This window comes from Pelodiscus sinensis, chromosome 21 (genome assembly GCF_052426305.1).
Source record: "Pelodiscus sinensis isolate ZL-2025 chromosome 21, ASM5242630v1, whole genome shotgun sequence".
In the NCBI taxonomy this organism is placed as follows: Eukaryota; Metazoa; Chordata; order Testudines; family Trionychidae; genus Pelodiscus; species Pelodiscus sinensis.
The window spans coordinates 22,804,485-22,825,332 of NC_143072.1; the positions used below are offsets into that span (position 1 = coordinate 22,804,485).

The following is a 20,848-nucleotide window of genomic DNA, read 5'->3' on the forward strand; positions in this document are numbered from 1 at the left end:
TGTCTACACTACCCCGCTAGTTCGAACTAGCGGGGTAATGTATGCATACCTCACTTGCTAATGAAGCCCGGGATTTGAATTTCCCGGGCTTCATTAGCATAAGCGGGGAGCCGCCATTTTTAAATCCCCGCTGCTTCGAACCCCGTGAAACGAGGAATACCGGTAGTTCGGAATAGGCACCCTAGTCCGAACTACCTAGTTCGAGCCCCGTGTAGCCGCGCTACACGGGGTTCGAAGCAGCGGGGATTTAAAAATGGCGGCTCCCCGCTTATGCTAATGAAGCCCGGGAAATTCAAATCCCGGGCTTCATTAGCAAGTGCGGTATGCATACATTACCCTCCTAGTTCGAACTAGGAGGGTAGTGTAGACATACCCCGAGAGACTGACACTAACCCAGTGGCCACCCTCCCACCAGGGACGAGGAAGATGTGAGCTCAAAGTCCTGTGCCTAAGCAGACAGAGTAGGAAGTCAAACTTACATATGCCATACCCCAAGTGAAATCAGTGCCCCAACTACCAGGCTTTTGGGTATTGCCCAAATACCCACATACCAACTACCTTTGTGCAGGACCCGTGCCTGTAGGTGTGCTCTGAGTGCCAGGAGAGACAGGAAAACAACCAATATGAGAATCCCTTCCTGTGAGGTCCCAAGGTCTTTAGCTTGTGCGAGGGCTCACAGCAGGCGGTGAGTTGTGCAATGGTGTCAGGACTCATCCAGCTTTATACATGCCCACCAGTAGAGACTTGGGTACTTATGGGGTTAGACAGCAGTTTAAAGAATCCAAGTGGGGTTTTCAGAATCTAAATGGTGCCTATATGATAGACTTCAATACATTCTATGGAACCACATAGGTGGTCCTAGGCCAACGATCTTAGTCTAAAAAATTACAAGTTGTCGAGCATGTCATCAAATCCCTGGGAAGTCAGTGGAGGCTGATAGGGTTCATCAAGTTCCAGGAAGCCCCAAAGGGTGGGGGGGGACATAAAACAGAAATAGGTACAGAGCTGCATGACATAGGGGTTGAGTTATGTCTTTGAAATTGGGTGCAAACACACAATAAAGTTGTCAATCTGAGTGAGAAACCTTACCCCCTCTCACGGACAAAAGGGTGTTGGTTAGAAATCGGTGGCAAGCTTTTCCCGAGTATGGGTGTAGGTATACAGAGACATGGGAAATAAAACTCCTAGAAACAGATAACCAGGGGCAAAGACAAAATGCAAGAAAGCCACACACTAGCCTCTGAGCACGTGTCCCTGAGGGTGTGTCTACACAGCAAAGTTATTTCAGAATAATGGCCATTATTCCAGAATAACTATGCAAGTATCTACACAGCAATTCCGTTATTTTGAAATAACGGGCAGCTTATTCCGACTTCTGTAAACCTCATTCTACAAAGAATAACGCCTCTTCCGAAATAGCTATTTTGAAATAAGGGGTGTGTAGATGCTCCACTTCTGCTGTTTTGAAATAGCCCCTCACCAGGGCCATTCTAAGTTATTCCACCTGGGGCTCTCAATCAAGATAACACGTCTACATTAGGGAAGCCGGTCTCCGACTAATTTTGAGGCTTCTCTGCAGTGTAGACGTGCTATTTCGAAATAAGCTATTTCTGAATAACTATTCCGGAATATTATGGATTCAATCGTGATGAAGAATGGTTGGGACACTATTTATCTAACAGTCAATGAAGGTGCAAACAGCTCTTTGTGTAGATTCCTACATCAGGAAAGATACTAACAACTGACTTTGATTCTTATCTGCTTCATTTTAACAACCCAATCTTCAGATACTTACTGATTCTCTCTACCCTCTGCTCCCTGTCTCCCTTTCTCCCCCCTCCCCTATTTATTTGTATTTTGGGTCTGCACATCCTAAATTCAAAACTCCAGTCATCTGAAGAAGTGGGCTGTGCCCACAAAAGCTCATACCACCATCTACATGTTTTGTTACATGTATAAAGTGCTACCAGACCATTTGTTGTTTTTTTGTGTAGCTAATTCTGAAATAACTATGCAGCATAGATGTAGCCTGAATAAACGACACAGAGAGTAGATTTGAAGCTGTTTGGTAAAGAGCCTTAGGGCCGTGAGCTAAGAAACAGCTCTTCTCCGTCTTGGTTCCTCCTGCCCTCCGAGAAGCGGGAGTTTGTATTCCTTCCACATGAACAGAATGACATCAAAGAAAATACCAGACTGTCAGTTTCTGCTTCCAACTGGAACAAGCCTCCTGCCCCCACTCTGAACTTGGACCAGCCCTGCAGGCTGAAGAGGGGCACTACCATGTAACACAGACAGAATGCACAACCCGGACTTTAATGAAATGCATAAAGGTCTCAGGCTGACATAGCTGGTCAAAGTCTCCATGCCAGAGACTGGGTGAAGGCCAGTACACGGATTAAGCACACTGGCATCCGTCACTCCACTGGGTGAGCAGTGTCCGCATTCAGGACAGAAGGAAAGCAAAGGTTGGTCTTTGAAGAAAAAGGCCAGGCGCAGCCCTTCAGAAGGCACTTTTCTCTCAGCTCCTGAGGAAAATGTAAACATTGGAAAAAAAAAATAGTTTCATGCACTATCAGGGTATCAGCCTGCTCTTCTTGCAAGTGACGGCCTGGATTATGTCCTAGGCCTTTTCTATGAACCTGTGAAACAGCATGGAGAGGGAAAAGCATGAATTGTGAAGAGGAAAAAAAACCTCCACTTTCACAGGAAAAAAACAATGTTTAGTTCAGGGATAGCCGGGGTGTGTCATGCAGATCACATGCAGGCCTAAACCCCATTGTGGGACCTGTCACCAACATTGTAATTAGCACAAAATAAAGGGCCAGATTTTATTTTCTCCAAGCAGCTATGATATGGTAACAATTAGACAGGCCAGCACCTGCTTCTATGGGAGTTTTGCTTGGCTCACCTCCTGCTATGTCTTTGGATAAATAAAGTTCTTATTTGAAATATAGACAAAAATCCCATGAGGGGCACTCTTTCTAAAGAGAAGGATTCTTCCTCTCTGGCATTTTTCCTTTTTTACTTTAAACAGGATGTGGCTGCTATTTTAGTTTCTCAAGACCTGTTAATGACATTAGCATGCCTGCCAGGAATCTGAAGATTTCCTTCCATAAGCTGATTTCAACCTCTGTAAGGCATACCCCTTTCCTAACCCATTTTCCTTATTGTTTCTCCGGTGTCATTGCATGAGGACACAAGCCAGTCATTTCTAATGTATTTCAGAAGCGTAGTCAATAAATTGCATCCCCATCCACCAGCTGCTGAGGAAGTCAGAGCCCAATCCATATTTTCCCTCCCTCAGAGAGATTTCTCCAACAAGATCATCATCATGTGTTTCATTCAGATTTGCTTGCTTGAGTCAGACTGCATTCTGCTTTCCACTTCGGCTTAGGAAACACAACTGCTGCACTTCATGGAATACCAAGTTTTAATATCAGAGGGGTAGCCTTGTTAGTCAGAATCTGCAAAAGCAGTGAGGAGTCCTGTGGCAACTTATAGACTCGCAGAAGTGTTGGAGCGTAAGCTTTCGTGGGCAAAGACCCACTTTGTCAGATGCATGTAGTGGAAATTTAGTTTTAATGTGTAGCATGTGGATGAGTAGTTCCCCGTAATGAACAGGATAAAAGTCAAAGTACTATCTTTGGCCGTACAGCAAATTGCCCATATCTTTATCACAGAAATATACATGATGAAATGTGTTTTCAAAATTGTACAAAGACAAACACATGAAGCCTATTCCAGGGTTTCAGGAGTCCCCTACATTTCCCAGGCTCATTACAGAGATTTTTAATAACACATTATTGCTTTGTGTGTTGCGTTAAAGCTATTAGTCTCTCTACTCAACAGCTTTAATGCTAATTTACTTTGTTTAGCTACAGCAGTACATATGGTATGTACAATCCTCTGATAAAGGACCATATGTGCTGTAATGCATTGGTTAAAAGAGGTAAGTTAAGGACACCCTGGCAGATTTAATTCATATTTTTCTTATGCAGTTGGTTTATGTTTCAGTGATACTTTATTGTATAGTTTGTCTTTAAATTTCAAGCCTGTTTGCCAGAATGGCAGTGCAATTTACTAGATTAAAAAGGATAAACTTAAAAAACAACAACTGGTCGGGTAGCACTTTATAGACTAACAAAACATGAAGATGGTATCATGAGCTTTCGTGGGCACAACCCACGTCTTCAGATGACCGGAGATTAAATAGGTTTAACAAACAAGAGATAAGGCTCATTATTATGGTTGATGTGTTTAGTTAGAAGGATAATATAGCTCCTCAGTAATTTTATTTTTTAAACAAACACTTTTGTCCTAACAAGAAATCAGTTGGTTCATGTGTGTTCAGGACTTTGTGAGTGCAAAATCTAAGATCTCTGGCCACATTTCAAGTTTAGAAAATAGGAGGCTTCCTGGCTACTAATGAAGTCAAAGGAAATCTCTGCATAAGCTATGGGTTAGAAGACATGGTAAGGATCCACTAAATCGAATACTGTACTGATGGTGCCCTCATCGGCCTCGGTACTCCATGGGGTTGTGGGGAGTAAGGGAAGTTAACAGGAGAGCTTCTCCTATAGTGGAGCTGCCACAGAAGTTCAACTGAAAACATCTTAAATCAGATCTCTTCCCCAGTGTAGACCTGGCTGTATGTGGTGTAGCCATCATCTGAAAGAACATTGCAAGTACATTGACATTCAAGTAACAGGGTACTGGGTGGCAAAAGCAAGTAAGAAAGTAAAATGAGTGAGGGCTGGCTGCTAAAGAACAGACTGAACTAAAGACCGTGTACGAACAAAAAGCTCTTCTATCTAAATACATTGCAAAACACAACAAAGCAAGAGCTGTAGCCACTACTACTTACACGGCTCTCACCCAAGAATATTCGGATTGACTCAGCCTGGTAGGAACTAGAAAGGCATTCATTTTGCAGCCACCTCTGCATTTGGTACACACAAAGGGGATTAGCAAAGTGGTGGGCTGCACTGAATTTCACATTGTTAAGGGCTACATGACTGTGACTTATACAGCATCTGCAGGCATTAGCTCTTGCTTCTGTTATTGCTATTCATATCTGTAATGTAGCCTTAGCTAAGCCTCTTACAACCCAGCGAGTTAACAGTGTCCACTGCAGAGCAGCACAGGGAGTAAACTGCAGACTCGATAGCTTGTAAGCTCCTTGATGAAGGGATCACGCCTCTCTCGGTGTGAAAAGTGCACACCAGAAATACAGAACTGTAATGCTGATCACAAATTGCCAGACAGTGTCCACTGGGCATGCTGCGTTTTTGTGCAGGCCGGCATTTGCCGGCAGTCTCTTCCAAATTCGTACACTGCAGGCTTTAAGACCTTACCTCAGTGGCGTCCTGAGGACCATATGCGGCCCATCAGGGTCCTCAGGGCAACCCAAGACATTCCATTTACCGTTGCTCATGCACAGGGTTGCCAGATTCTGCTGGTTTCTGTCAGTGTCATTTTTTTCATACCGTATTGCTCCAGTGACAAAGCAAGGGCACGTGAAACAAGATGCACACAGCATTGACTCTAAAACCGTGCATTCCCTCTGCATCCGAAGTGCTGCTACAGTTCAGTCAGTGCACCCCGGAAATGCTACGTGTGCAAGCGCAGTCAACAAAACTACCTGGTCCCAGGGGAGATCATCTTGATTACAAATCTTGCAGCCCACTGAGATGCAGCCCCCGGCCCACTCACTGGCCTAGGTTGCCCATTGCTACCTCACTTTCTAATGTTAGTCTAAAGAATTAAAACTATTACACCACTCACATGGAAGCATTACATTTCCACAAAACCAGCATCAAGTCTACCCCTTTGGAACACAGTGCCAGGGAAACCTCCTTGTTCAAAGGCCTTGCATGCCACAGTGTTTCAACAGCATCACTCTCTTGTAACCAAGAGATACTGTAGTGACACTAGCAGAAATACATGTGACCAGACCTAAGCAGCTGCAAACCCCATTAAAGGGAGCAGGCGATGAGGTGCTCAGTAGTGCTCAGCGCAGCTAAGAGGAGTTTTGCTGTTGATGTCTATTGGAGTAGAATGGAGACTCTGAAGGAAGAGGTTGGGTTTCACACCAGCGCTTTGGGGCTGTACACCACTTAGCCAACAACATTTCCAGACACTATGATAATAGAAATAATGCAGCCAATTAGCAAAGAGGGCAGGCAGAAAAGAGTCCAGCTGCTCACTACCTACAAAGGAAAGCCACAAAAAGCACAAGCTCAGAAGCAGGAAGCTTACATGACCATTTTTGGAGTGGATTACGCGCAACAGTGGTTTCATACGTTATTGAACTAGATAGTTCAGCTCCTGTAACACAGAGGAAGAGGTGGTCCCATCCTGTTGGCACTTACCTAAACAACTTTGCCTTAGAGATACATAACAGGATTAACATCAGAGGAGGAAGCCATCTGTTTTGTGCAAACGTGTCCACCACGGTTCTTTCCCATTGTCCATAACGAGACAGCTGCTAATGACAACTCACTGAGTCCTGACCTAGACAGGGAGGTTCGGTCAGATTGTGAACTGGTGCATGAATGCGACAGCCAGGTGCACATGACTTATGCATGCACCTTGCTATCTAACCCATTTGCACGTATTTACAAATGCAGGTTTTTATTTTTAGTCCAGTCCCACTGTGCTCTGAAGAAAGAGGACGTGGGTGCATGTAACCCACCCATCTTCTGGGTACGGTGGTCTGTCCCATCTAGAAGCACCCAGACCCAGAGAGAATAATGAGTCTGCTCTACAGCCTTAGCGAATAGCGAGCTGGATTTTAGCTCACGTAGAGGTATAGTGGCTCATGTACTAAGCTCCAGAGGTCCCAGGTTTGATTCCACTCAGACAACTGCAGTCTGTCTCCGTTACATGTAACTGTCTACTCAAACACATTTTAACATCAGCAGGAAACATTACGCTCCTTCCTAATGCCCTACACCAGCGATGGGCAACTGAGCCTAGCGAGTAGGCCGCATGGGTGGCCCTCCATCATCTCAGTGGGCCACAAGGCTGTCCTAACCTAGACTGTCTCTTGGAATAGGGTATAGCTTTGCTAGTGCATCAAAAGTTCTTGGGGGTGGGGGGCAGGGTGCCAATGGAACCATAGCAGCGCTTGGACTGGATGCAGAGGGAGTGCACGGCTCTCACAATCAACATTGTGTGCAATCAGTACACGCGTCCCTTTAGTAAGACCGGAAGGACAAAAACCACTTGGAAGGAAACTAGCAGAATATGCCAACTCCCTGCTCGTGGGCAATGGTAAACAAAATGCCTCGTGGGCCTCATGCAGAACGCCAATGGGCAGTAGGATGCCCCATCACTGCCCTACACGAAACCTCATCACAAACTGATGACAAAGATTAGAAAGCAGCAAGTATCTAGGAGAGGAGAATCTTTCCCCAGTTATCCTTGATTCAAGAAAGTCAACAGCATTGTTTGCACCCTGTAAATTCCTCTCAGAACCCATCATTAAAAACCATTCAGACATGAAATCAGACAGCGCTGAGGTGGATTGTGGCGGAGGAGAAATGGACAGATTGCTGTTTCTTTGCCAGCTGGATGAGAACAGTACCTATGACAAAGAGGCCATGCCTTGATGGCAAGTACGCAAACAGCTATTTATTGAACAACCCCACATCTCAATAAGACATTTTAGTGCCAAAGCAATCACTGTGTGGGGTACAGCTCAATACAGAGCAGGTAATCCTGCCTCAGGCAGAGCATAGGTAAATGACATAAGCATTTCTAAAGTCGATTTTTATTATTCCATCGTTACAAGAGCACTTGCGGTGCTACGCAATGGTAAATATACATCAGTCAGTAAAACATTCACACCACAAGTAACAATTTACAGAAAGAAATAAAATATACACTTTTTTTTAAAAAAAGTGTAACACTGCACAGTTATACTCCATTTCAAAAACTTTTCAAGAAAATGTTGCAAAAACTGCATTGACATAATGCTCATTAGAGATTGAAAAATCTGTTTAATAAGTTAACTGGCTAAACATTATGGGGGCCTGTGGCGTGGCCAGTCTAGCCCCCCTGCCATGGGCAGGGACTGTTCTGGCTGGGTGGTGGGCCCAGCCCCATTCCTGTTGTGGGTGGGGGCTGCTCTGGGTAGGCTGGAGCACCCCCCATTCACGTTGGGTTGGGGATTCTGCTGCAGTCTGGCCAGGTTGCGGTTAACCATAACCAATAAGAATCATGCAGTAAGGGTGATGCTTACTGGTTAACCATTCACAGCCCTAATGCCCATTTTTATAGCTAACTCCGGTTCCAGTTGTAGGACACAGAACAGGCACATTGGTGGTGAACAAGTTACTGCCTATGACACACGGCCATGAAAGTTCAGCTCATTGAAGCTTTCCCCCACTGTCCGTCACGAAAACAGCGAGAAGCATCAGGTTTGTGCCCCCAAATGGATACACTCCAAGTGAACTGGCAGCTTCCTTCAGTTCTCACCATGTGGGGCGGATGAGATATGCTGCAAGCTTCACAACAAGCAGCTGCACTGAGTGCTATTGCTGGAATACCAGTTACTGTGTCAGTCCATCTCCTTCGGCATAGCAGTTATACACTGTGCTCTTTGCTGTTTTCTCTGGAGGTAACGCAATCTGGCATCCTGGATTGATTTATCATCATTCCTTTTCTCCATCTTCTTGGCAGAGTCATCTGTTAGTCTTGCTGCAGAAAAACAAAAGATTCCAGCTGGGTCATAAATGCCACTTCCACCCCCGACTGCAGAATAACAGGGTTAGTGGATTGACTAAAACCAACAGAAGTTCACATTTTGCAAATGCTGCTCTCTGCCATACCAATGAAATGATCCAACAATCCCCGGAAGAGACAGTTTGCAAAGTAACTAGGACATCCTTTCTACTGAAAAACTGAAAAGAGTCTCAAACAAATATACACTATATCCAACTACACTTTAAGTAATAGAAAAATCATACCTTCAACCCTCTTGTCAATTTTTGCACTTGTGATCACCCCCAGTATATATCTGGACCATATCTCCTTTACAATAACTGAGCCTTTGGAACTCCAGTTCTATTAATTTGTTACTTTTCTATGCTACTTCTTCCAAAAATACACAAGGGCTTAGGAAAACAATGCCTTTCTGGATTTTCTTGAAAGGAAAAAAAGTGGTAGTAGAGATAGAAGAATCCCTCTTCTAGGACTTCTCTAGTCCTAGAGAAATTCAAACTCTCTCCTGCTCCCACTGAGCTCTCTCAGATCATGGCAGTGGATGGTTTCACCTGCCTCAGTATTGGAGAAACATGAATTTGTCGTAATATTAAACTATTTTGATTCATAGTTCCATTTTTAATTATGACTCAATCAAGGAAAGTATTGAGGGGAAAACGTGCTAGCTTGGAACCTGAAGTTCCCTATTTATCTTGGTCAGGTACAGCAATGGAAACGACAGTTCACAGTTCCCTCACAGTGCCCTGCCAGTGTGTCTCACATCAGTGTTTTGAAGGAGGAGTTCAAGGGTGAAAGGGCCCTTTGAGTAAGTGATTTCTCTACTGAACCCACTGACAAAAGAATTCAGAGAATGTCAAGCTGCTGAATCAGGTAATTTGCACCAGTTTAATTAAACAGGCCATTATTTTAAAATTATAATTGTTTAAATTATAGATATTAAATATTGCTAGATGTTATTTTGGTGACAATGCATTTGTGATGATCTCTCCCCCACACATTATAGATGGGAAAGAAACAGGTAGCAACTCTTGGAATTTCTTTCCAACAATATCAGGTTAGCAAATAATTATACTCTCTACAGGAGAGGGAAAATACCTTCTCCAATTTAAAGTGTCCATGTTTAAATTACATTGCTTCCAGTTACAAGAGAGTGCACAGCTAATGTTACTGGCAGAAGTCAAAAGGGATGTGGCCAGGTTAAGGGGCATGGCCAGTATGAAGTCACTAGCCTAGATGTTGAAATATTCAGTATAAATTACATGCCATCGCTCTCTTATTCACACCCCCTATCATGGCTAAAGCAGGCAGGAGTTAGCTTTCCTTAAACCTGAACCAGAAATTAAGTCCAGTTTACTCACCAGATTGTCGTTTAAGATCTTCCTTGTTTTGCCATTTGGTTATTTCCTCCTCAGTCACCTCTTCCCGTGCCACGCTGCTCAGTTCGTACACATCAATTTCATGTAGCTTAGGCAACAAGTCTTTGACCCACTCATAGCGAATAGGACACACTGTCCTCACATAAATTTTAGATGTGACCAGGACATCATGGAAGATGATCCATTCAGGTTGAGGTTCCTGGTCATGAAGCTAAAGGTAAAGTTATGCATGTCCTTTCAGATTACTACTTGGGATGTTAAAATGTGTAACCAATGAAAATTTCAGAAGTTACATGTTGATACGTGGGGGAGGGAGGCAACCCATGGAGCCGCCTGCTTCTTCCTCCCCTCAGAGTGCTCCCTCTGTAGCAAAGGCAGCAGGAAAGGGGGGGACTGAGCATGACCATGAAACTTAGCCATGTGCATGTTTATACTTTCACATCCCTAATTACCGCTTTTGATTTTTTTCCCCCAATACATGTGCTTTATAGATTAACAACAGAAAAAAAAAAAAAGATATATTAATTCAGATTCTTGTCACCAAATGGTTAACAGCTAAACCCTTTTGTCCTCTTCTCCCAATTCCTTTTTGAAAAGCAAGATTTAATCCTTCAGGTGTTCCGTTCCTATAACTTCCTCTTCTGAATGCTGAAATGTCCAATATTTAACCACAGACTAGTTCAGAACCTAGAGTTGCCTTCAGTTACTTTTATCAATAATGAACTACAGGACTATGTAGCACTTTAAAGACTAACAAGTTGGTTTATTAGATGATGAGCATTCGTGGGCCAGAAAGCTCATCATCTAATAAACCAACTTGTTAGTCTTTAAAGTGCTACATAGTCCTGTATTTTGTTTCAGCTACACCAGACTAACACGGCTACATTTCTATCACTATTTTATCAATAATGTTTTTCATTTCTAGAGCATCTTTGAGTTAAGGATCTCCAAGTACTTCTGTCATATAAATTGATTCATCCCTTTAACATTTCTCTGAAGGAGGTTAATATTATCCCCTTGTTGCAGATCGGAAAAACTGAGGTATCGACATTAGTGACTTGCCCAAAGTTACACAGAAATATCGGTGAGAACCAGAACACACAGCTACTATCTTTTCCAGTTCTGAGCTACAGTCTCTAGATCGTGTTGCCTTCATAAAGCAAAAATTTGTACAGATTCTGATTTGGCAGCTCCCTAATGAAAGATGCGGTACAGGCTAGTGCCTTACATTACTGAGGCTATGCGCAGTATTTCACCTGGCAAGAGGTTAATTTCTGTCTTACACCAGGAATAAACAAATCAAACATCAAGGAAACAATCTGCATAACTGGCTTTATTTTTCCATTTACCTGGAAAAAAACCAAAAAAAACCACCCCCTCCACATACACACCTACGAGCAAAAGTAACTTACTGCTGATGAAGGATGAATATGGACTATGCTACCATGTCCGTCCATCGTGCAGAAAGTCCTGCCTGCAGATCTAAAAACACAGGGAATCTATTTATATACATGGGCACATGCTCAGCTTTGATTAGACAGCAACTCAGCCTGAAGGCAGCATAGCAGAAGACACGCCCGCTGAGGGGGACAGGGAGAGGAAAGGGAGCAATTGCCGTGGGGCCAGGCGATAGAAAAGGGCCCAGCGCTCCCAGCTGCTATTGCCAACACTGCAGCAGCAGCAGGAGCCCCTGGCCCCTTTGAAATGCCTCCAGAGCGCTGCTCCATGCGGCTCTGACAGCTAGAGAAGAGGTGGACATGCCGCACTCTGGAGTGCAACTAAGAGCTGACTGCCCTCAGCCCCACTCTTTCCACACTTGGCTGACAAATGTGGTTTTAGATTTCCATTTTGCTAACAGACGATCATTCTGACATTTATGAATCTTAGCTAGGCCTCCTCATATCCCTGCAAGGTGGGTAATTAACGGTTATCCTCCATATCACATTTCACAGATATGGAGCCTGAAACACCAAGAAGTTAGTGATTTTGGACAAATCACTTAACAGAGTCAATGGCAGAGCAAGTCCTGGAAATTACGACTCCTGACTCCCAGTTCTGCCCTCAGACACCTCCTTGTCTGCTGTAACAAGTGAAGCTGACCCTTTAATAAACTGTGGTACAGGTCTGCTGTGACTATCTGTTTTGATTTAGAATTACATATTAACAAATGCAGCAAATAGTTTCCATGCAATACCCCAAATTCCGCTCTTTACCTTCTGGCTACATTGGCGAAGTACCCCGTGCACAGACATCTTCGGAGTATTTCATTTCTGGAACCATCAAAACGCTCTCTTGGGAAGTCTGACAGCTGCATAAAGAGCAGCACAAAATGGATTAGTGTCTGTGTTAAAAGGAAAATTGGTCAGACTTCCCCCCCCCCCCCAGGAGCTTAAAAATCTCATAGTCTTTTACACTTCACAGTCAGCCATTTTGTATGACCTTCCTTTTGTCCGTTGCTACCACTACACCACATACTAGGGGACTGGCTACAATGCAGCATGTAGTTATTAAAAAAAAAAAACTAAGCAGATTAGTTTTGATTCGGACCAAGAGGGTAACCCTCCAGTGAAGACTCCATATTGCAGTACACAGCGAACCTTGGCACAAAGACAAATGCCATTAAGGTACATTTAAGAGGAAGTTTGTTCACCTGTTTAAGCTTACTGGTTATTTCCTGAAGTTGTGTGTCCACACTAAAAGCAGATTTTAAAGCCCTGAAGTGGATCCAGTGTTTCTGGCACCACACTGCAGGGGACTTGCTGGGAATAGAGAAACTGGTGTTATAATAAGGGCTTTCATAAGTGGAAGGCAGCAAGTTGCTGCTGTTTTTTTATTATGGACATAAAAAAAGGCAACATATTCAGATCTTTTGTAAATTCAGAGAGCAGATTCTTTGCACTGGACATACAGTCTGCAAAAGCCCACAGTTTGGCATGAGCACATATACATATAGATGGGCTTTAGGGAAGAAAAGGACAACAGAAGTCCCAGTTGCTATCTTTTGTGTACTGAACAAACAACTATGTACCTGGATTTGCACTGCTCAAAGATGTTCAAAAGGGTTGCAAAATCATTGCATCCTCCGGCCTGTAATGACAGCTCCTGGTGTCGGAGTTCTGCTTCCTTTTGTTTCTGAAGCTCAGCTGAGGAAATACCAAGCTCTATTTCACTTTCACAAATTACATTTTCATTTGTCACTCCTACCTTTGTTTTCTAGAATCTCTCTCAAGGTGCAGCTTACAGTCGTGGCCCTTTATTTAAATTATTTTAAGACTCACTCCCCCCGCTTTGCCTCTCTCACTCCTGAAAGCATGAAGCTGGTATTAAAGCTGTGATTAAAACGGTCAGCCAGCACTGGAGATGCAGCTTTCAAGCAAGTGCTCAACTCTTTCCTCGGGAAAGGTTAGTGAGTATTGCTCACTCTCATGATCAACTCTGAGTGGTCATGTTGCATGACAACATTCAAATACACAGAAGCCACAGAGTGAAAGTTTCTAGAAATTAAATGAGTGGAAGATTTGATCATCTGAGCAGCAGGACCTTACATTTCAGAAGAGACAGAAAAAACAGGACCTGTTGCTGCAATTCGTGGGCAGTTTCTTTCGCCATGTTATCATGAGGTCCAGATAACATGGTGATGGACAAATACAAGAAATCAACAGTTTGGCATAATACTCAACCCATGAGCCTTTTGAAGGACCCTTCAGGTAACTGCAAGGAATGTGCCATGCCAAAGAACCTGACCTCCAATTCTGAACCCAAAGGATTCCACCCCAATTAAAGACAGAGATGGGCAGCTTTATGCCAATGTACTATGCTATGTACTTCCCCAGGCCACAACCACACCTATATCCAGATATTTAATTTAAAAAACCATGTATCTCCACTGAAGTCAACAAGAGTACTCATGCACTGAGCTTTAAGCACATGAATAATTTTCAGGACCTGAGCCTGTGTCACGATCCCTTGTTTCCAGATTGAGGGGCTGCTGTTTAACCCGGACTGGAGTGCTGCACTGGTTTGTTAACTGGCTGAGAAGGAAACATGAGCAAGCTGAACCAGCGGGAGAATGGAAAAGCAAAATCAAGTTGGTGGGAGTGCAAGGATCCGCATAAAACTATCCAGCCGCAAAAATCCTTTGAGATTCAGCACCTTAAAAGGGACCTGTCTGAACTGCCTTTTGCTGCTGTACCAACACAGGCAAGTTAATACATTACAGAGATAACCCGCCGCTGACAAGGAGCATGAGCAGAAAGGGCAAAGGTCTCCCCAAGACTGTGCTACACAAACTTTTTTTAAAAAGCGAGTGAGCTAGTGAAAGGCTCTGACCAGAGAGCCCAGCAAAACTCAATCTTCTGCTTCGTTGCAGAATTGACATAAGGCCAGGGTCAGCACTGCAGGCTCCCTCCCCCCTGCTAATAATCCTGCTGCAGTAGGGTCACCTCTAGGGCAAGTTCATTCTTTTAATCTAGTCAGCTCTTGGTCTCTCACTGCAGACTGACCACAAGTGGATTCAGGTAGCATCTGCTGTGGTGTTATTCTTGTTACGATGCTAGATCTGAGTTACTGCTAAGAGCAAGAGCATCTTTCCATAGTGACACTTCCCACGCTGCTACAGTGTGTTTGTGTAAAATGCTGGTTTAGGGTGTGCAGCCATGTCTCCCTCTAGTGACTGGCCTAGTTGAACATGTAAGCATGCTCCTTATAGACCACTCACGGAGTCTCTCTTTTAGCTCAAGTGATAGCAGCTTGTGTTCAGCAGAGCCAACAGCCTCCAAGGGCCCCTGGGCAACATGGAGGAGGGCCTAGCTCTGCGCTCCTAGAAGGGGTGGGGCTGAGGGCAGAAGGGGCGGGGCCGACGGCAGCTAGCACTCATCACTGCCCCGAGTGTGGCACAATTCCCAGCCCTTAGCAGTGCTCGGCGTACGCAGCCTGGCAGTGTTGGCAGCCAGAGCCCCATACTCCTTTGAATTGCCAGGGCCTTTGCCCTCCCCTGTTGAATGGAAAACTAGTGAAGAGGAGGAAGGAGAAGGAGACGACAGAAATGCATAAGGACATTAAGGCCAAGTTCTCTAACTGAGCACTGTGTGCTGATCAATCACCTCCTCCCACACATTCTGCTCACGGTAGAATCAGAGCCGGCCCAAGGTACGGGCCAACCAGGCTACTGCCCAGGGCACCCCATTGTAGGGGGCGCCGCGTGGGGCTGCCGGGCTGGGTGGAGGCGGCACCACGCATGTTCCGCATGTCCGGGGGCGGGGCCACACATGCGCCTGGGTCCGGGGCGCACGAATGGCTCGGGCCAGCCCTGGGTAGAATCCACAGCCTAAAGCTGATCTGTTTCTGGAGAATGGGGCTTCCTACCTGGTCGTATGAAGACATTTTCCACAGACAACATCGCAGCTATGGGAAGCAACAGATCTTCGCAGTCAAGAGAAGCTGCCTTTATGACAGCACAGGTCAAGTTTGGAGGAAGAGGAAATTGCACCAAAAACTCTCCCAGTCTTGTCACGTGGCCTCTCCTTATTGGGAGGAAAAGATTCAAACATCAGATGGAACAAACTCAATCTGTAAACCCAGAACATAGGTACAAGTTCCAAATAGCCAGGACATCTCCAGCAGAGCCTCCCCTGGCTCTTATACAAACACACACTCCCCAAAACCCAGGAGAGACAGAGGACTGGCAAATCTATACAGCAGATGATTCTCTAGCAGCCTAAACTCTCTCTCGTCTATCAGTGCACATCAGGAATGCAGCATTAAGGTGAAAAAGTCTGAGACGCATATAATAAGAGGTGAGTGTGCATCTGCCATCAGTATTACACAGGCCCCATTACTGTTGCGTTGGAGACTCTCACACACTTTAGCATGTTCATCCTCACAACAGCCCAGCTATTTCCCCCCATTTTACAGATGAGGAAAATGAAGGAGAGCAAGACTAAGTCGTACAGGGAGATCTGGGGCAGAGCAGAGAACTGAGTCCAGATCTCTTGAGTCCCAGTTAGTGCCCTCGCTAGTGGCCCATCCTTCCTCTTGAATCAGAACATTCTATTCAGACTGGAAAATACTTAAGTTCATGGGCAAACTAGGATATGTGCTCTGCTGCTGAGCACAGCAATCTAGTTTATGTGCAGCTCATTAATAGCAAGACAACATTAAGGCACAAAAAGGATTTTTGATAGGTACTAAGGTTACAAGATAAAAAATTTGTTTCTGTCCTTTTCACCTGTCAATAGCATCACACTGGTAAAGTTGTTTAAGAGCCTCTAAAATATGCCTCTCTTCAGGGCGGTCCAAATAGGGGAACCTATAAACAGAAAGGCAGAATAAATTCCACTGCTTGGGCTCCAAGTAGTCTGTTACAATTGTAAGTGTTTCTATTACAATACTCCTAGAATCCTTCAATACAATACCCCACGTATATAGTTTCACATTTCTCTTTAATATAGTAAATAGCTTCCAGATCCCAAAGGAGCTGTGTCTGCATACATACATAGATCTATATTTACACATGCTCCTGCACCTGGGACCCTAAGTTAATTATTCAACATAAGTCTAGTTTTAGGCATATAAACCTCAACGGCATTGCTTTAAAACACTAACAACGATTACTGCTATTTCAGGAGCTAGCTTTGCCAGATCCCAAAGAAATCAAAGCCTCGGATACAATGTAATGCTGGAGATTTTTCGGCAAATGACAGAAGAGCGAACGTGGAACAGTCCCATTTGTCCTGATACCTAATCCTATTCTTGCTACCCCTAGGCCATAGTATATTCCCCTTTCTGGTGCCAACACTCTAACATGCATTGATAAGAGTTAATGCAGCGAGATTACAATTCCCTTCCCCAGGGATTACCTTATGACATCATGTACAGCAAGGCACTTCAAGGTCAAGATGACAGATGTAAGACTGGTTCTCTTAATCTCTGGGATCATGTGATCAGGCATACACTGACCCCAGAATTCCTTGCTGTACACCCTGTAGCATTTTCCAGATGATGTCCTGCCAGCTCGGCCTGCTCGTTGCATTGCTTCACTCCTCCAAAAATAAGAAAAATAATATTGTCATCAAAGTAGCAAAGCACACTACACTTACGATCAATTATAGCAATTTGTGTGCCCCTGGTGGAAAGATTTAATAAGGAACCTTGCTATGCAAAATGGAACAGTGTGAAGGAATGATATTGGGCAAAACCTCCTTGAACTTCTTGGAATTAGTGGTGCTCAGTGTTGGAAAGAGGATATATAAATCATTGTTCAGATTACTGATAACACATGGTGAGTTCTTCCTCACTGCTCATGATTAGAATTAAAGTATCATGCTCTACTAAAACTTTTTATTTACTGCCCCTGATGTTTTCTAAAGACTGATTTCATCAAGCTGCAAATGAACGTTAATTGTGCTTCAGTGCCTCCCAAATCTCTCTTCTCTTCTTCATAAATTGCAGTCACCTCATTTAAAGCAACTTTCAAAGGCATTTTAAGAACTTTTCAAACCAAGAAGTAAATCACTTTTTCTTCTAACTTACTTTGAAATGGGAACCACTTCCAGTATGTCCAAACCAACCCTGGGGTTATGATTTAACTGCTTCACAAATCCACTATCAACGACATATCTGAAAAAAAATTAAAATATGAGATATAGTAAGAGGGACCTATTTTGGGCAGTGATTCCTTATCCTCAGCCCAAAGCAAGATGTCATATGGAACTGGATAGGTCTGTAAATGTAGAAGATAGTTGGACTCAGCTGGCCAATTACTGAACTACAATGGAATGGGCCTTGAAGAAATTCCTCGTGTAGAACCCATCTACACAGAAATTAAACTCATTTAATGGAAGCAAAGTATTGAGTTTGGTTTTGAAATAAGATGAAATGATATTTAAAAAATTCTTTAAGCCTATTTAAGAGTGCCCAAGCAAAGGGGATGCGACAATTTCTTAAACTGATTGAGAAACATATTTCTGGGTCTACAAAAAGAAGAGTCACTTGATGCAAAAGGCAATGTACTTATTCAGTAGGATCAGAACAACAGAAGGAGGAAAAATGGATGAGGTTTTTCAATTTTAATGCAACTCTGAGTCATTGCCTTGGTTACAGCTTTTACCAGGGATAGGAAATAACTACCTGATTCCATCAATTGTCAGAGAAGTTGCAGCAACATTTGTGGCTACTACACATTTTCTGATGCCCGGTGGAGAAGGCAAAAATATTCTTCTCTGCTGATCTAAAGAGAAAGATTCCATCAAGTAATGTCAGGGTGGCACAAAAGTCAAATTCCATCTCTAGAAAAGGACAAGATTACCCACTAAAGACAACAAATTACGGAGGTGAGCCAGGACAAGAATTTCAAAACAAATACTGCTTTAAATGTGCCTTTAATATACATGTCAAGAATGACATCGCCTGTTTTACTGTGAGTTCCTTAAGAAAATCTCTAGCTTAAGTGCTTTTAAGTGCAGGCCTTTTGGACAGCTCTTGTGCAAGAGAAATACAGAGGTAGGAAACTAAGCAAGATGCCAGCTCTAAATGGAATGTTTAAGAAGGATTTAAAGCATGTTAAGAAACAATGTGAAGTCTAAGTAACCAAACCAAATGGAGATCAATAGAATAAGTTTCCCACTAACTTAGTAAAAACCTCAAAATACCTTACTGCAGGTTAGGACAAGATGGACTGGTTGAGTAATAAACACATGTCCCTCTTTCTTATTTAGGATATTTCCAAAGGCACAGATGGGAGTTGTACATCTAATTTTCCTTTGCGCCTTTGAAAATCTTACTGTAAATTCATATATTTATACTTAAATTGAAAGTTCTTTGGGGGATGGTCCATCTTTTTGTTATGTGTTACCAAATACAATGGCTCTCCTAGGCACTAGCACAATAATAAAATAATTATGTCTTTCAAGCACTATCCTAGTATCTTTGGTGTTATAAAAATAAATAACTCCTCTCTCATACAAGCATTTGGGGAGGGAGGTTTGCATCCTCCCAACATGTTATCAGCCAATATACTCTCTATTGAAGTTGCCCGGCTATGAAATTGCTGACCTGCTTGTCTCATGTGCATTACTTCTGCCTTTCACCATTCTTCATATTTCACCCACACAATTAATACCACATTCAAGATCATCTGAAAACACGTGCCTTTTATAAGAGTCACAAAACCTTTGTTTTTAAGGTCTTTAAAACTAGCATGTACCTTATTAGGCAGTGACACTGCAGACTAACTTAATTCAATAATTGTATCTTCTATGTAGAGTACCACCACATTCCGTTGTATGTATACTCTTATTGCACACATCATATTGGCAACACTTGTGTTTTAAAAGGTAACTTTTGATTAAAATTAGTTGGAGCAACGGAACTGAGCAATTAAGTCATATCCCTTTGTAACAACTACCAAACATATTTTAACAGAACACGTGTCTCATCTCACCATAAGAAACATTATCCCTAAATTGTATGTGAAACTTTTAAAATGGATGAAAGCAAACTCTGTACTGAGAAGGAAAGAGACATTCTGGCACTCAACACTCCCTCTAGCCAATTAAAAAGCAGAGTTAACGAGCTTTAACAAGAATTCCATGCAGTCCTCAGATGGAAGGACACAGTTGCTATAACAGGAATCCTTAGGGCAAGTATGATGCTCTAATCGTAGCTAGGGAATCCTCAGGCTTCTAGTTATGGCATTAGAATTTTCCCTGCTGGGAGCAGAAGAACGCACCAGCTTTACAAGAGAAGTAATAAGTTATTTTCAGTACAGTAATTCCTCATTTAACACTATAGATGCGTTTCTGAAAATGTTCGTGCTAAGTGAAAACGTGCTATGTGGAGTCAATTTTCCCATTAAAAAGAATGGATAATGTGGGGGTTGCGTTTCAGGTGGTGGTGGCAAAGTCAACTTTTTGTTGGTGCTCAGTAATCAACATCAACATCAGATATCTAGCAATACAAATCACCGCGGATTGTTAAAACACAAAGATAATCACTTCTCCAGTGAGCGAGTGGAGGAAAGCTGTGACCACGTGTTCATCTGCTCATGCGTATGACCACTGTTTTCATCAACTTATATCACGGCACGAAGTAGTCCACCACTTGATTATTTTTATGTTATTTTGCGGACGGTCATGTTATTTGAAAAAATTCCCTAAAAAAAAATCGTGCTATTGCGAAAACGTGTTAAGCGGGCACATGTTAAATGAATAATTACTGTATAGGAAAGACAACATGTCACTATGAAAAAGTACTGACAGACTATTTAACAGCTTTGTTTGCCAACTGCTATTGTGAACCAGTACAGAAAACAATTCTTTTGTTAGAGAAAACAAATATCTTTTCCTATTGAGGCTGCAAGGGGAATTTCAGAGGCAAATTTCATCATCGGTGCTGAAGTTTGGTCAGGAGACAGTAAATTATCATCAACACTACTATGCTGTTTTTAACACTCATCAGAACTTTGGATTTGGGTACAAACCGAAAGACTGAGTTTCAACATAGTATTCGCTTTCTATGCTGAGACTGTCGTTCAGGACTAATATGGAAAGAAGGGCACTGCCTTTTAAGCCAACGCTGCCACTTCCAGCAACACACGGATTTTATTTCACAGTCCCCAAGCAAGAACTTGCCAGGTCAGATTATGATTAGCTTGTAACAACTCGCTCTTGAACAGGTAAACAAAGGGCTGGGCTGTTTCCATCGAAAATAAAGATATTTGACCAGGATGCCACATATAACACTTAACT

General features: G+C 43.1%; 1 protein-coding gene across 5 annotated transcripts in view; it reads right to left on the reverse strand.

Annotated features, from left to right (window-relative positions):
- DHX40 (DEAH-box helicase 40) overlaps positions 1-20,848 on the reverse strand; it is a 34,598-nt gene that overhangs the window by 3,803 nt on the left and 9,947 nt on the right. For 4 of the 5 annotated variants that reach the window (XM_075904687.2, XM_075904690.2, XM_075904688.2 and 1 more), the window contains 11 exons: positions 18,231-18,330; positions 17,634-17,720; positions 16,961-17,143; positions 16,330-16,410; positions 15,468-15,625; positions 13,132-13,246; positions 12,754-12,862; positions 12,317-12,411; positions 11,516-11,585; positions 10,086-10,314; positions 7,610-8,703 (listed from right to left, as the gene is read on the reverse strand). In XM_075904687.2, the coding sequence (XP_075760802.2) occupies positions 8,564-8,703; positions 10,086-10,314; positions 11,516-11,585; positions 12,317-12,411; positions 12,754-12,862; positions 13,132-13,246; positions 15,468-15,625; positions 16,330-16,410; positions 16,961-17,143; positions 17,634-17,720; positions 18,231-18,330 (1,367 nt within the window). In that variant the 3' untranslated portion in view covers positions 7,610-8,563. Of the gene's footprint in view, positions 1-7,609; positions 8,704-10,085; positions 10,315-11,515; positions 11,586-12,316; positions 12,412-12,753; positions 12,863-13,131; positions 13,247-15,467; positions 15,626-16,329; positions 16,411-16,960; positions 17,144-17,633; positions 17,721-18,230; positions 18,331-20,848 lie in introns of those variants that run through there. The other variant, XM_006138655.5, reaches the window with a different exon arrangement.